The sequence below is a fragment of the Eleutherodactylus coqui genome, chromosome 2, assembly GCF_035609145.1.
Source record: "Eleutherodactylus coqui strain aEleCoq1 chromosome 2, aEleCoq1.hap1, whole genome shotgun sequence".
In the NCBI taxonomy this organism is placed as follows: domain Eukaryota; kingdom Metazoa; phylum Chordata; class Amphibia; order Anura; family Eleutherodactylidae; genus Eleutherodactylus; species Eleutherodactylus coqui.
The window spans coordinates 274,002,068-274,018,789 of record NC_089838.1 but is presented as its reverse complement, the minus strand read 5'-3'; the positions used below and the strand labels follow the sequence as shown (position 1 = coordinate 274,018,789).

Genomic DNA, 16,722 nt, shown 5'->3' with positions numbered 1-16,722 from the left:
GGGGGGGGGAGCAAGGCATGGGGAACACAGGCAATAGGGAATTTCATGTACAGATCATTTATTAGAAGGCAAACAGGGTGGGGCACCATAGGGAGGGGCAAGGGACTAGGTCAGGAGATTTGGTATGCTTCCCTGAAAAGGTGCGTTTTTAAGGCACGTCTGAAATTTCGTGCATCGGGAATTGTCCGGATGCCTTGGGGTAGAGCTTTCCAGAGGATGGGTGCTGCTCTGGTGAAGTCCTGTAGGCGAGCATGTGAGGTTCGTATTACAGGGGTGTTTAGTCTGAGTGTGTTAGCTGATTGGAGTGAGCAGGCTGAGTGGTGTACTGACAGGAGGGAGGCGATGTATGGTGGCGCAGCCCCATGCAGAGCTTTGTGAGTGAGGCAGAGGAGTTTAAATTTAGTTCTGCAGTGGATGGGCAGCCAATGCAGCGACTGGCATAATGCAGAGGCGTCTGAGTAACCGCTGGATAGAAAAATGAGCCTTGCTGCCGCATTTAGTATGGATTGGAGTAGAGCAAGTCTAGTGCGGGGGAGGCCGATGCGTAGCGAGTTGCAGTAGTCAAGCTGGGAGTGAATACGGGCAACCACGGGTGTCTTTAGCGTGTTCGTGGTTAAGAGCGGACAGATGTAGCAAACATTAACTTAACATTTAATGCGTTATGATCACTAAACATACTACAATGCTCTAAAGCGAATTATCAGGATGCATCGGTCATGCTAACGATTACTACAGCTGTATATAAAAATATGCGCATAATATAAAAGGGCATCTAAAAACTGGTGGAATTGCCCTTTTACTGAAAATTCTGCAAGTAGTCATTACCTGCAGTAATAATAGCGTTCTCATAAATTTGAATAATGTGTAAAGCAGTAAGACTAACACTACTCTACATTCCTGAGCAGCGAGTATGAGGCTACACATTAAAGTTTCATGAAAAAAGGAAGTTAAAATGGACCGTGCGTGGCTGGAGGATCTGCAGTGAAAAAATGGGAGTGAAGGTCAAATTAAAAATCAAAATTACCATTAAATGGAACAGATGAAGAGAACAAATTGTAACGAAACATGATTTTTTTTCTGCAAAGAGTCTGTAAATGAAAGTCTTGCTTTGTTGAAACTTCCTGGAAACACATCAGTTCTCCTCAACGCCGTGTAATTTAGATTGGGGATCGAAAATTGATATGCCAAGAAAAGACGCGAATAACAGAAGCTGCTGTTCTGCACATAATAAAATGAGAAGTACATCATGCATACAGCTCTGTTCCGTCTCTGGGTGAACCTGTGGAGCAGTCAGCCCCAAACTGTGACAATCCAGCTCTTGCAAAACGACGACTACAGAATTCTGCGTGCGTGTTCCAGTTTTAGGAGCCAAAACAATGTAACTTTTCGGCTTCCTTTGCATAATAGTGGAGTCGAGGTTGTACTCTGCTGAGATCCGGTGTCAGATGGTCGACATGGAACCAGTTTTTGGCTTCACTATAGAGGCACGGACTCAGAATACACCATATAGAGCTAAAACGAGGCACTGACAGATGACGGTGCTGTTAGAGTTGAGGAATTCTTTAAAACTATAATGCAAGGTTTAATGATGTGCAAACCTGTTTGTGATTTACCAGCAATGGGAATTATTCGACGGGCTATTCAGATGTACTGTTAGCAAATTTAAAAAACTTCCAGGTCACTTGAATCCCTCGATACATTTCATGGAATGGTAACATAGTATGCAAGGCTGAAAAAAGACACATGTTCAGCCTGTCCACCCCCCTCCTCCCATGTTGATCCAGAGGAAGGCAAAAAAAAAACTGAGGCAGAACCAATTTACCCCATTTTGGGGGGAAAAAAATTCCTTCCCGACTTTATAATGGCAGTCAGAATAATCCCTGGATCAACATTTGAAAAGTTCCTATCTGACTCCTGTCTATATCCTGTTTTGTCGTCATTGCGCTCTCAAAAAAGTCTAGTCCCCTCTTAAACTTCTCTATTGCACCACGTCCTCAGGCAGAGAGTTCCACAGTCTCGCTGCTCTTACAGTAAAGAACCCTCTTCTGTGTTGGTGATGAAACCTTCTTTCCCCTAGACGTGGAGGATGCCCTCTTGTTACCGTCAGTCCTGCTACATTTGTGAATCCATTTGTTCTTCATTAGTTGAGGTCAAACAGGCTTTATAAAAGTCCAGATTATGATTATTATGGGTAGAGTAGAGCATATTTTCATGAACATTAATTACTTGATAGCCATATTTTTCCTAAAGATGAGGGGGCTACGAAAGTTCTGTGGGCTTCATACACACGGCTGTATGAACGGCCCATGTGGGATCCATATGTTTGGTGCCATAAAACCAGATTGGTCTCTCAGTTAAACCATAGATTGATTAATAGGCAAAAACTGGTGCGTTGACATGTCTGCCCTGGTGGTAGGCGATTTGGGGACAGAGGGAGCCTCTTCCATCGTTATTGACTGTATCATCTGAGGGGCCAAATGGCCAGAATCTGAGTTCTCTGTTCCTGGATGGATGTAAAACATGGCTGTTACTGCCGCATAAGGAGTGGGATCCATGTTGTCCATGTACGGCGGATACTGCCAAGGAGTTAAAACATGATTGGACATCTATTATCATTATTTTTTTTTCTCTGCATGGTAAATCATATAGAGAAGGGCAATTTGAAGCAGCCGTAGTGGAACAGGCAACGCTTTGATCTTCAAGACAGAGAAATGTGACGGCTGCATAGTCCTTTTGAAATCTCTTTGTATTAGGGATGAATCTGTGACCTCGGTGTGACAAGAAGCGGCTCATTTCCTCTAAAATGGGGAATGATATGCTAGTTTGTGGCTCTGTTAATATTACAACAGATTTGCTTAGAAGCGCATTAATGGAAAGGTCTATGCTGAGGTCATTAGCAATCATGTTAAACACAGCGTCTCGGGGCATCGTGCCACGTATCCATGTGTGGCGGGTATAGATGCACTATTAGTACTCCTGTGTGACCATATAGAAGAGCCTGGCGTCATTTACATAATTACTCCTAGTCTTTGTGAAAATGTAATAAAAGGAGAAAACTCATTATGTTGCTGTATGGATCTATGGAGATCTATGGATTATATGGAGATTTATAAGAATTTTAATTAAAGTTTGAGGGTATCTGCACATTTGGATTTTTCACTGTGAGCGACATGCGAAAACCATTCAGAACGAAATTGCAAACCATTTATCTGTCTGTATAAACACGATGCAAAAGCAAACTCCTGAGATTGTTTGCTAATGCAAACGATTTATTGCTCCGTGTGAATGGAGCCTACAGGTGAGAGCTGTGGCTCCAAGCAGGAGGATACATGGTGACCAGCCTATTAACCAGGCAAGAGATTGCCCAATGTGGACAGCCCCTTTAAGTTAAAATCAAGGCACACAATGAAAACAATGATGGTGCTGCTCCCAGGCACCCCAATTAATAACAAAGTTCTGATCATTTTCATGAAGTTAATAAGGAGATTGATCGCCTGGGAAATATCTCCTATATAATCATTCGCTGTTGGCTCTCATCAAGATAAATATTGTCGTCTAGAAACTAATTTACCAGTAATGTGTCCAAACACTGTCATTTATCTTGATAGTCATTAGTTATTAAACTCATTTTGGAAGTGCTATGCAGAAAATTAAAAAGAGATTCTAAGAATTGACACAGGATTTATAAGCGTCCAGCGGTTCTTAAAGGCGTTGTACCGGAATTGCAAGTTATCCCCTGCCCATAGGCTACTGGATAACTCGCTAATCAATGGGGTCTTACCGCTAAGACTCCCGCCTATCTCGGGAACAGGGGTTCTGTTTTCCCCGTCCTCCACTGTTTTCCCCCTCCCACAGTGAGGAGGAGACTGAATGCAGCGCTGGCGCTCCATTTTCAATGTGACTGAGGGAGCTAGCCAAGCGTCAAGCACTTGTGTAATTCCATCAGTTCCATTGAAGTCAATGGAGCGCTGACCGTGCATGCTCAGCCAGCGCTCCATTCTTTTTGATGTCACTACAAGGGGAAGTAGCGACCCTGCAGTGATGGGCAGACTATGACGCTGGACCCCTATTTTTTTTAGATCAGTGGGGGTCTCAGCGGTGAGATGGGGGATAACTTGCTATTCTGGTACAACCCCTTAACATTATCATTTTTGCTACACAAAAACACACTTTACTAGTCACTGCTTGCAGAACTACCTTAATGGGAATCTGTCAGGTCCCGTAACCTACCCGGACAGCAGAGTATAGTGATGGACCCACCGATTCCAGCAGTCTGTCACTTTAGTGGTTTTGAATATCTTACTTGTAATACTTTGCAGTACCGGACTGCAGAGGAGTCCTGTGAAGCTGATGTATATTCATGTATGCATGCTCCCCTAGTCCTCCTCCCTCCAGATGCTGTGCACACAGAGAGGCCTGTCATCCGGAGGGAGGAAGAGGGCGGGGGGGGGGGGGGGGGTGCATATATGAATATTCATCATATGAATATACATCCGGATCTGCTAAATTTTAAAATGAAGATTTGCAAAACCATTAAACTGATCGGTGAAAGTGACAGACCGCAGAAATCAGCATGTCTGTCACTATGTCCTGCTGTCCGGGCGGCTCAGGGACCTGACGGGTTCCCTTTAAAACCTCCCTTAAAGTGCCCAGTGCAATCAACTTTAAATTGCTCATCTGTAGAAATCCACTTCCAAAACTTGGTTCATTTTAATCTAAGGAGTATGCGGGGAGTCCTCACACAATCACAGTGGATGTTTAGTTCATAATGAAACCGCCATTGATCGTGTCTCGGGTTGATCTCTGATCCAGCGCTTTGTTTTAATAGAAGACTTAATTTATATTCTCTGTCTGTATCTAAAGTCATTAGGCTTAAGTCAATCACATTATGATTCTTGCATTCGGAAAAGGGATGTACTGTACAATAGAAAAGGGAAGCTGTGAATACAATGCTATGTGTTTTGCCGCAGATACATCTTACAAGGATCTCGGACAAAAAACAACCCACTTTGGGTAATACAGCCACCTGAATGCAGACTATGGCCTCATGCTGGCCTTATTATGACTGCATTTATACAGGGCTTAGAGGAGCTTTCTGGGCAAATAATATTGATGACCTATCCTCCGGACCGGATAGGTCATCAATAGTTGGTCGTTAGAGATCCGCTGGTCATCGGGGTCGGAGCAGGAAGTCTAAATTGCTCCCATCGATTTCAGTGAGAGCGAAGCTGCCTATTACAGTTCTAGCTCTAACCCCAGTGAGGACGTCCCGCCTTGCTGCACTGACAGCGGCCCGGGTGATCAGCTGATCACTGGGGATCCTGAGACGGCAATCCTCGGTGATCAACTCTTGATGACCTATCCTAAAGATAGGTCAATCATTTTTGCCCAGTAAAACCCCTTTAATAGGGGTCTTGTAGAACTGCATGGGCCCTCACTGTACATCTGAATGCCTTTAATTTCATTGGTGGCATAGGGAGGTTTTATTCTGTTGGCGTCTATATGAAGCTGCCAGCAATAATGCTCATAGCATGTGACAATGGACTTCATATGTACAAAGGTATTGTGTCCATACACATTGATCTATTTTGTGCATGAGCCCTAAAGGTGACCGTAGGACGATAGACTCCTCATAAAACATGCATGCATGGATCGAGGAAGCAGGTTTGCTGCCAGGGATAAGTTAGTGCTGTACACTTCCGACCTTTCTTATCTCCTCTGGGCACGGTAGTCTGGTTGCCTCGTACATGCTAGATTTTTAGCAGGTCCTAGTGAAATTGATGTGCCAACATGCATTGTATGTACATATCGGAAAGTGAAGCTGGGCACGGTTGGTCACAGTAGGTCTGGCCCAGAAATCCACTTTTATTAATGGGAAAGTTATAAGCAAGTTATTTAGTATCACACGGCAAATATTCAAGTATTTAGATACTCAGCGGCACTCTACTGGGACTTATAGAGAAGGGTCAAGAGTGATAGAACCCCCTATATGACGTCCAGGGGATATCCTGATGCGGCAACCCATTTAAGACTCAGCAAAGGCCCATTTACACGGAGCGATAATCGCTGCGTCTAAACACGCGGCCATCGTGCCCTTTTCATGCACTGCTAGCTTATCATTAAATTCAGGTCAACCTAAAAATCGTCCTGTGGTCTTATCAGGACCGCACACTGAGTTCTCGGCAGGTAATGCTGATAGCATTGTTTCCCGTTGGAGAACAATGGAGCTGAATGCAGATAAGAGCCCTCCGGCTATTAACTGCATTCAGCTAAAGGCTTCACTTGAACGCTAATAAGCTATTAAGTAGCTTAGTTGCTACTTAATAGTTTATGCAAAATCCTCGTTCAAAGCCGTCGTTTGAGCGATCATCACTCCGTGTAAATGGGCCTTAAATCTTTAACTGGGTACTGATTACTTGTGCCAATTACCCTGGCCGCCAAAGAGATCTCCAATTGGTTTTGCACTGATGAATATAAGCTTCAGCAAGGTATGTACCTTGTAAGGGATGGGTCACATCTCGCTTTTTCTATACATCCCTGGATTCTATCCCAGGGCTATGCCTGGATCTCTGAAAACAGGATTAAAACCCCAAATGGAACCACGGCTTTTCATTGCTCAAATGAAGACCAATAAGGTCTGTTTGAGCAGCTCTCCATTTGTCTCTGGCCCTAGGAAGAAACACAGTCAGGAGGAGCTCCGAGACCTACAGAAAAATGTGATCAACCTCTAAAGCTGTCAGTGGTTAATGGCCGTAAGAAGGCTAATAAAGACGTAGTAGAGCACGGAGTGTAAGCGAATGGATACAAATGTGAAATGAAGTGTAATGCATTTAAATGGCAGTTGATGCATTCAGTCATCTTGTTTATACTCGATTGTGACTGATAATATAGAGATATGCTTAATAATGTGCAGAATATTTCTAGTTTCATGATGTAACTTGAAACTAAACTAAAAGTATGAATCATGCAGGAAGGAGTCTATCTTAAAACCATTTTATCTTTCAGTTTTTTCTTGTATCGAATAGAAAATCCCAATTAATCCAGTCTAACCCGCTGTTCTCACATGTACACGACTGGATCTGAAGACATCCACTCTTATCTGTGTTATTGCCCATGTCCAATTGGCTGGTATTCCTTAGCATAACACGTAAATGATCACTGAACATTCAACACATTTTGCATAAATAAATAATTGGGGCAAATATAAAAATATCTCCTAAATTGTTCACTGACTGACAGTTTATTGGTAGATCAGATTAAATACTGCCCATAGAAGGCTATGGAGAGTGGAGGAGGCATAGAATGTGAGGGGGATGCACACAGGTGCTTCTACAGATTCTAGTAAGTGTTTTACTGTCTCAAAGCCACTGGACTCACATCTACACTGCTCAGTACTTCTTTATGTCTTCTATGCCTCTGCTGCTTCTCTGTATATGAGAAATAGTGATAGGGGAGCTGGATCTCTTCTACTTTCCAGTGTACTGTATGGAAAACCTCATAGCTGCTCGTCTCCCCACCAGCTCGGACAAAACTGAGAAGTAACTATACAGTCTATAAATGGAGAAATCTACAAAAGAAATCTGAATGCCAGTCATATAGTGGCCTGATATATTATTATTCCTCATGTGCACACTAAGCAGATTACTCTGATACGCAGTAATGCTTAGACCTCTAACCTAGGTCTTCCTTTACAAAACATAAGCACCAACATGTCTGGGGAAAAATCTGTGTATTTCATATTTATGCAGAGGTAAACATATAATAGGAAGTGGCCAATAGCAAGGATCCCAATGACTCCTCCCCCTTTCATTGCCACCCAGAACAAGAAGTGCTGTTTATTTCCTCCTCCACCCTCTTTCCATAACTCTTGGGTCATGGCAACACCCCATTCTTGCCAACAAAACCGTTTTTCTGGAGACATGCCCCGTACGGTTTTTTGTCAACCAACAGCAAAGTGGATGGCAGAACCGGCCTTCTCTCCATAGACTTCTATGGGCAATATAAGTCATCACCCTCTTCAACTTCTTATCAGCCTTGGTGTTTCTGTTACTAGAGACACATTTCGCTGGACAACAGGCAGTGAACAGCGCCATTTTAAATAAAGTAATTTTGCATTTTTCCATTATCACATTTGCCATCACATAAGCACAAGTTGTTTGAAAAGTTAGTGACTATTTATGTGACACCATTACTAAATCAGCAGTTGGCGATGGAAAATGCAGCGTTGTTCGCTTTAATTTGTTTTAACATCTCCTGCTGTTTTCAGATCTGAGAAATGAGGTACACCAGCAGAATCTACACAGATAAGGCGGGCAATTACGTTCCTTGGTATACCACGTTATTAAAAACATACTTTTTTCTTTCGTAAATTCTTCCTTTGACTCTGCGTTTTATATTCCTGCAAAGCATTCATCCTGAAGGTGACGAAAATTGATCGAGTTTTGCGAGAAAAGTATAGTGTAAAATATCTAAAAACTTCTTACACATTGGAATTTCAATTACATCCTCAGCCTGTCATTCTCCACATATAAGATGTTTAATGAAGGTTTTATGCACACTGCATATTGGAACTTGTGTCTACCCGGGCTCCCTGGAGTAAAGACGAAAGAGAGAAAAATCTGTAACGACTTTAGAAAGATGTAGTAATGGTGACTGATTTTGTGTGTATGTATGTATGTATGTATATGTATATATATACAGTTAGGGCCAGAAATATTTGGACAGTGACACAAGTTTTGTTATTTTAGCTGTTTACAAAAACATGTTCAGAAATACAATTATATATATAATATGGGCTGAAAGTGCACACTCCCAGCTGCAATATGAGAGTTTCCACATCCAAATCGAAGAAAGGGTTTAGGAATCATAGCTCTGTAATGCATAGCCTCCTCTTTTTCAAGGGACCAAAAGTAATTGGACAATGGACTCTAAGGGCTGCAATTAACTCAGAAGGCGTCTCCCTCGTTAACCTGTAATCAATTAAGTAGTTAAAAGGTCTGGGGTTGATTCCAGGTGTGTGGTTTTGGATTTGGAAGCTGTTGCTGTGACCAGACAACATGCGGTCAAAGGAACTCTCAATTGAGGTGAAGCAGAACATCCTGAGGCTGAAAAAAAAGAAAAAAACCATCAGAGAGATAGCAGACATGCTTGGAGTAGCAAAATCAACAGTCGGGTACATTCTGAGAAAAAAGGAATTCACTGGTGAGCTTGGGAACTCAAAAAGGCCTGGGCGTCCACGGAAGACAACGGTGGTGGATGATCGCCGCATACTTTCTTTGGTGAAGAAGAACCCGTTCACAACATCAACTGAAGTCCAGAACACTCTCAGGGAAGTAGGTGTATCTGTCTCTAAGTCAACAGTAAAGAGAAGACTCCATGAAAGTAAATACAAAGGGTTCACATCTAGATGCAAACCATTCATCAATTCCAAAAATAGACAGGCCAGAGTTAAATTTGCCGAAAAACACCTCAAGAAGCCAGCCCAGTTCTGGAAAAGTATTCTATGGACAGATGAGACAAAGATCAACCTGTACCAGAATGATGGGAAGAAAAAAGTTTGGAGAAGAAAGGGAACGGCACATGATCCAAGGCACACCACATCCTCTGTAAAACATGGTGGAGGCAACGTGATGGCATGGGCATGCATGGCTTTCAATGGCACTGGGTCACTTGTGTTTATTGATGACATAACAGCAGACAAGAGTAGCCGGATGAATTCTGAAGTGTACCGGGATATACTTTCAGCCCAGATTCAGCCAAATGCTGCAAAGTTGATCGGACGGTGCTTCACAGTACAGATGGACAATGACCCCAAGCATACAGCCAAAGCTACCCAGGAGTTCATGAGTGCAAAAAAGTGGAACATTCTGCAATAGCCAAGTCAATCACCAGATCTTAACCCAATTGAGCATGCATTTCACTTGCTCAAATCCAGACTTCAGACGGAAAGACCCACAAACAAGCAAGACCTGAAGGCTGCGGCTGTAAAGGCCTGGCAAAGCATTAAGAAGGAGGAAACCCAGCGTTTGGTGATGTCCATGGGTTCCAGACTTAAGGCAGTGATTGCCTCCAAAGGATTTGCAACAAAATATTGAAAAAAAAATATTTTGTTTGGGTTATGTTTATTTGTCCAATTACTTTTGAGCTCCTAAAATGTGGAGTGTTTGTAAAGAAATGTGTACAATTCCTACATTTTCTATCAGATATTTTTGTTCAACCCTTTAAATTAAACATTACAATCTGCACTTGAATTTTGTTGTAGAGGCTTCATTTCAAATCCAATGCAGTGGCATGCAGAGCCCAACTCGCGAAAATTGTGTTACTGTCCAAATATTTCTGGCCCTAAGAAGTGTGTGTGTGTGTGTGTGTGTGTGTGTGTGTGTGTATGTGTGTATATATATATGTGTATATATATATATATATATATGTGTGTGTGTATATATATATATATATATATATATATATATAATATATAATATTACACCTCTTCCCGTGACATCTCTGCACCTTTCCTCCAAAACATCACCGACTGTCTGTCCGCTGTCTCTAACACTATGTCCTCTCTCTACCTAAAACTAAACCTCTCTAAAACTGACTTACTGATATTTCCACCCTCCACTAACCGACCTCATCCTGACATTTCCATCTCAGTGTGTGGCGCCACCATAACTCCTAGACAACATGCCCGCTGCCTTAGGGTCATATTCGACTCTGATCTCTCCTTTACCCCCTACATCCAATCTCTCGCCTGTACATGTCAGCTGCACCTCAAGAACATCGCAAGAATCCGCTGTTTTCTCACTGTGGACACGTTAAAAACGCTTACTGTTGCCCTCATCCACTCCCGGCTCGATTATTGCAATTCGTTGCTGATCGGCCTCCCCTGCACCAGACTCTCCCCTCTCCAATCCATCCTGAATGTGGCAGCCAGGCTCATCTTCCTGTCCAGCCGCTACTCGGACGCCTCTGCCCTGTGCCGGTCACTGCACTGGCTGCCCGTTAAATACAGAATTCAATTTAAACTCGCTACCTTCATCCACAAAGCCCTCCACAGTGCAGCGCCCCCTATATTGCCTCCCTCATCCCAATCCATCAACCAGCTCGGGCTCTCCGCTCTGTCAACGAAACCAGACTGAGCCCCCCTTTAATTCGAACTTCTCATTCCCGCCTCCAAGACTTCTCCAGAGCAGCACCGGTCCTCTGGAACGCACTACCAAAGGCTACCCGAGCAATCCAGGACTCGCAGAACTTCAGGCGTGCTCTAAAAACGCACCTCTCCAGGGAGGCATCCCGCATTCCCTAAACAAACCCCTCTGTACGCCGCCTGATAACATGCTCCCTGACCTATTGACTGCAATCCCTGATAGCCATCATAAACCACTCCTGCAGTCATACCGATTCTGCCGTCACACGGCTAAATGTCTGACCATTGTCTATGTGCATAGCATCCCTCACTCTCCACCTCGCCATACCGTGCCCATCTCCAGCCCTTTACCTTCTGTATCCCCCCATTACTTGTAGTATGTAAGCTCGTTGGAGCAGGACCCTCACCCCTATTGTTTCCATCAACTGATTACTATGTAACCTTGGTTCTGTAATTTTTGTATTTTGTCTTTCTGTATTCCCCCTGTCTATGTAAGCGCTGCGGAATATGTTGGCGCTATACAAATAAAGTTTTTTATTATTTATATATATATATATATATATCTCATAGTGTGCTTATTAAATTGCTGGACAAGCCCTTTCTTGTTTTATCCAGGTATAAACCTAGGGCTTCATAAAGACTTTTTGTTGTCAACGAACATTACTGTAACTGACGTAACCAGCTTCTGTCAACGTTCCTAAAGCATCTTAGCCCATTCCTCATGGGCAATGGCCTGCAGTCCACTAATATTCTCGGGTTTATGCCTTCTACAAATCCCACCAATGGGGTTGAGGTTAGGCGACTGTGATGGCCACTCCAGAATCATCCAGGAGTTCTTCTGAAACCAAGCCTTGGTGGACTTTTAGGCGTGCTTGGGATAATTATCCTGTTGGAAGGTCCAATGACACTTAAGCTTCAGCTTCCTCACAGAAGACATGATGTTTTCTCCTTGGATCTCCTGATACTTGATTGCATCCCTCTTGTCCTCCACACGTTTCATGTTTCCATTACAAGAGAAACCAACGCAGCCCCGGAGCAAACCTAATATGCAATGGGGGTTGGAGAATTTAGATTGCAACTGTGCGGTATTACGGCTCCCATGGAGGCTGCCGACCAGTTTCCCAAGATGGCAAATCTCCCTAATTAGAAAATGCTATAGAAACAGATGTGTATCACTATAAAGCAAGCCATTCAAAACTGTATGAAAAATATTGTGAGAATTTTTGCCAGAAATGACTAAATCGAAACAGTTTAATGCAATCTTTGACAACTTTTGGTTCTGTTCAGATTTAGTATAAAATCTGCTGATGTATGCACCGAACATAAAGGTCCAATACATGCAGTTGTCTGGTTTACTGCCCTACATCTCACCCATACTGATGAATACATACATACAGGAGTATGACAGTTTGTACTGGCCATACGTTATTTTTGGTTCCTTTTGAGACCATTTTCGGCTAGGACATACTTGAACAGGCCTCGTAAATATGGTGTGAGCATAGCCCTGCATTGTGATATAATGTGACACTTACGTTACTTAACCAGGCAGCTTTGTCTAGGAAACGTTCAGTAAGAGTTATGAGTTTCATGCATGTGAGACACGTCGCACAACAAAAGGAAATGCTATATCAGTCTAATTAGCAGGATGTGGGCATCCACAAAGAACCAGATAGTTGAAACCAAAGCATGACATAGTGGTCAAACCTAAACTAAGGAACTGTCCTAGTAATTGCTGTGGAAACCTAGTATTTCCAATTTCCCTGCCACCCACACGCTCCTCGGCTCTTATTTATTTTGGGTGGGAGAGCGCTTTGTGGATTCCTTGGAAGTACTTAAAAGAAACACATAAAAATGATGATGATTTATGATCAACTTTTTGAAAATGTAAATGTGAGTTAGATTATAGATGTGTGTGCCGGGCCTCACCTGACATGGGAGCTATGCATGAAAATCTCAATGCCGGACGAGGTCCGATGTTGGATTGGAAAGGATTACTCAAGGGAAACCATAAAATGCCCATAAAGGGTATGACTACTGTGGGTTTAGAGTGCCTACTATGTAACTTTTCAGAGCCTGAGTTTGGAGAGTTATGTATTGTGCCTGGCATCCATCAGAAAAGGACATTATGGAAAAAGCATTGTGAGGAGAGTCCACACTTACGGAGATGCTGATTGGCTCTGAGCAGGATGAACTAGCTCACAATGCTCCTCCCAGATGTCTTTTTCAGCAGGATGTCAGGCACAGCACACGGCCCTTTCAAACTTTTATTCTAGTTGCTGTATAGTGGAGTATTTTAGCCCCCTCGTTACATGATAGGTGCTTGATGAGAGGAGAAGAAAGTGCACATAATAGTCTTATGCCGTAATAGTTCTTCTGATTAGTATGAGACTAGAGGCAGTTAAATTTCACCTTCGGCTGCACTTGTTGGAGAGCTCTATCTGCTGTAATGTGGCTAAATTCTGACAAATATCTAAACATTATCTCAGCAGTAAGAGTCAATTTCTCAGGAGGTAGAAGTACTGGAAGCTCCTTCATGCATCATTATGTAAGGAACAGCTCAGCATAACTAAATAATTTAATGATTGCTTCATCTTTTGTACTTCTAATCGGCCAAGCAGAACCTAATTAGGTCCATTGTTTTCTTCCAGATAATAGGCCTCTTGATCTTGTGCATCGGAATATACGCAGAAAGTGAACGACGGAAGCATCAAACTTTGGAAGGGATATTTCTGGCACCGGCGATCATCCTGCTTCTCCTGGGCATACTGATGTTCGTGGTCTCCTTTATTGGGATGGTCGGATCCTTAAGAGATAACTTGTTGCTTCTGAAAATTGTAAGTGAACAGTTAATATGGCTTTCCAATTTTGAAATTGGTCATTTCTGACCCCACACATGTGTGCTGCAGCCTCTGAGAGAATGTTCTATTTCTACCCAATCTGCACCCACATGAAAAAAACTTTCCAGAAACTTTTGTTGGCAATAGTTCCTAGAACTACTTCTATTGAAAGCTGCACCATGCTGGCAAGTTGGCCCTAAAAATGTCCTAATTTATAAAAGCAGGGTTTGGAAAATCCCTTTGACACTCTTGTATATGCCTGGGCTGCGTGCACTACAGTGTAAAGAGACAGACATGCTGAATTCAGTGGGTTGTTACTGTTACTGATCCCTTCAGGTGTTTTAGAAAAATTAGAGTAAGGGCTCCCACACAACGCGATTGTCAATGGGACTTTCTAATGTTAAAAACGCATCGCAAGTTGGTGTTTTGCGATTTTTGTGCGATGCGTTCTTCACATTACACAGTCCCATTTACCTTTGCATTTTAAAAAAATGCAGCGTTAAAAAATAAATATAAAAAAATGTGGGGGAGCCCTAAGTGCACTTAAAATTTTTATTTTTTTTTAAATTAGTGGCATCTGGGTGCTGAGACACCTGCTGATGGCTGAAATTAAGGGGCTGCAGCATTCACCCGAGCGCTGAGCCACTTCAGTTGTCATTGTTGTTTTCAGTAGCTGAAGGCCTCTTTTACACGAGTGTATATCGCCCCATCCTGCCTCCTCTCATTGCTGGCTGCGGACAAGAAGTGGGGAGGGGGCGGGAGCTTAGTTCCACTCCCGCCCCACCCCCTCCCATTGTAAACAACCAGAGAGGAGGTGAGCCGGGAAGGGGCAACGGCATGGTGGCCTCAGCGTATATCTGCCGGGGCCCATGCCGTCTGAACGGGCACACAAACATTAGATTTGTGCGCCCATTCACAAGTTTTTACGTCTGAGATGGTAGTGTATATCAGCCAGCTGTGAAAACGACAGCCGATATATGCTCTTGTGAAAGAGCCCGAAGACAGATTCATAGATTTACAGATTATGGTGAGGATTTACTTCTGTAGACATCACTTCATCGCAGTTTTTGATGTGACTTTGCAAATTAAGCCTCTGATTCCACGAATTGCATTACAATGAATGAAGCATGCTGTGAAAATCTGCCACATTTCTGCTGCGGGTTTGAAAATTCCCAGCATAACTAGAATCCGCTACGAGTTTTGTTCACTGTGAATGAGATTTGTTAAAGGGAATGTTCATCAAAATCTTTCTCTGTTGATTAGATAAACAGCTTCCATTCCTAATAGTTTTTTTTAATCTTCTGATAGAATTTTTAATTCTGTTCTCTATATATAACGTAATATAACTATAAATAATAATCTTTATCGTATAGCACCAACGTATTCTGCAGCACTTTGATGCATTGGGGAGCTCAATCAGGGCGAAGTAGTAGAGGAGTTGTGAGGCAGGGAGTGTACAGGAGGGCGTCATTTGAGGGCGGGGACTAAATTGGGAGAGTTGGTATGCTTCTTTGAAGAGGTGAGTCTTTAGGGTACGTCTGAGATTCCATGAGTCAGGGATTGTTGGGATATCTTGGGGTAGACTGTTCCATAGGGTCAGCGATGCTCTTGTGAAGTCACAGCGCAGCTTTAATTTTACCTCAGCAGTGTTTTAATTCCATCCATTCTTATAATACCGGTAGATTTGCCATTTCAATTCAAAGTCTGCAATTCCCTCTAAAAAAAAAAATAGCATTTGTGGTGATGATCAAAAGGCTTGAGGGCAAACACTTATGGCAGCAGGTGTACATTTAGAAAAAACATGTTTTTCTTATGGACAACTATATGTGGCGGCTCATGTTTATATAGTCCACAAAACCTTTTATATCCTAGCAAAAGACGACCAGACCAAAAATGTACAGAACTGCGCTGACAGCAGATTGCAGTTACTTTCCTTTCACTATTTCAACTTTTTATGTTTCAATATACAGCAAAACACAGATTAGATTAAAAAAAAATACAAATTCTACGCGGACGAAGGCACAGGTAACAAGCTAGTTCTATATAAACCAAGCTAATGAAGCAAGATCTTTGGATTCACTTGTCTATATGTAAAATCTAGATTACTTCATGTATTTATTTTAATACGATATAAACATACCCTACCGGTGCTTCACAATTATCAATAAGCCGCTGTTAAAGCAACCCTCCTTTTTCGGGAGGGGAAAGGGTATACTATCTGCAGTTGTTCTTCTCGGGTCCGCCAGTTCTGGTCCTGGTTTTTAACAATTCAAGATGACTGCAGCAATTTTCTAACTACCTGATGTACACTGATGGCGTGAGCCGCTCTAGCCAATCAGAGAGGAGGTATAGTGCATTGGTAGCCTAAGGCTGGGTTCCCACAGGGCGGAATCCCACTAGAAATCTCACGGTTTGGCCACAGAGAAAACCCCTGAGATTTCCGCCGGAAAGGCGCTGCTTCAAAACCCGTGGCACTTAGCCGCGGGTTTTGGAGCACGTTGGCCACATGCTTTCCCATTGCGGCTGGCACTCCCATAAGGGGAAAGATTTTTGACAAATCTCATCCATATGGCTGGCCAATCCCAGAATTAGCGGCTGCAGGCGGATTTTCTCCAGCGACATTCCGGACGGAATTTCCGCAGCAAATCTGCCCTGTGTGAACCCAGCCTAACACTAGCAATGTGCTCTGGGGATTGGGTAGTTTGAAGATTACAGTGGCCATATGGGATGAATAAAACCTGG

General features: G+C 42.9%; 1 protein-coding gene across 2 annotated transcripts in view; it reads left to right on the top strand.

Annotated features, from left to right (window-relative positions):
* LOC136612573 (tetraspanin-15-like) overlaps window positions 1–16,722 on the top strand; it is a 152,241-nt gene that overhangs the window by 36,864 nt on the left and 98,655 nt on the right. For both annotated transcript variants that reach the window (XM_066593017.1, XM_066593016.1), the window contains exon 2: window positions 13,792–13,977. In XM_066593017.1, the coding sequence (XP_066449114.1) occupies window positions 13,792–13,977 (186 nt within the window). The remainder of the gene's footprint in view (window positions 1–13,791; window positions 13,978–16,722) is intronic.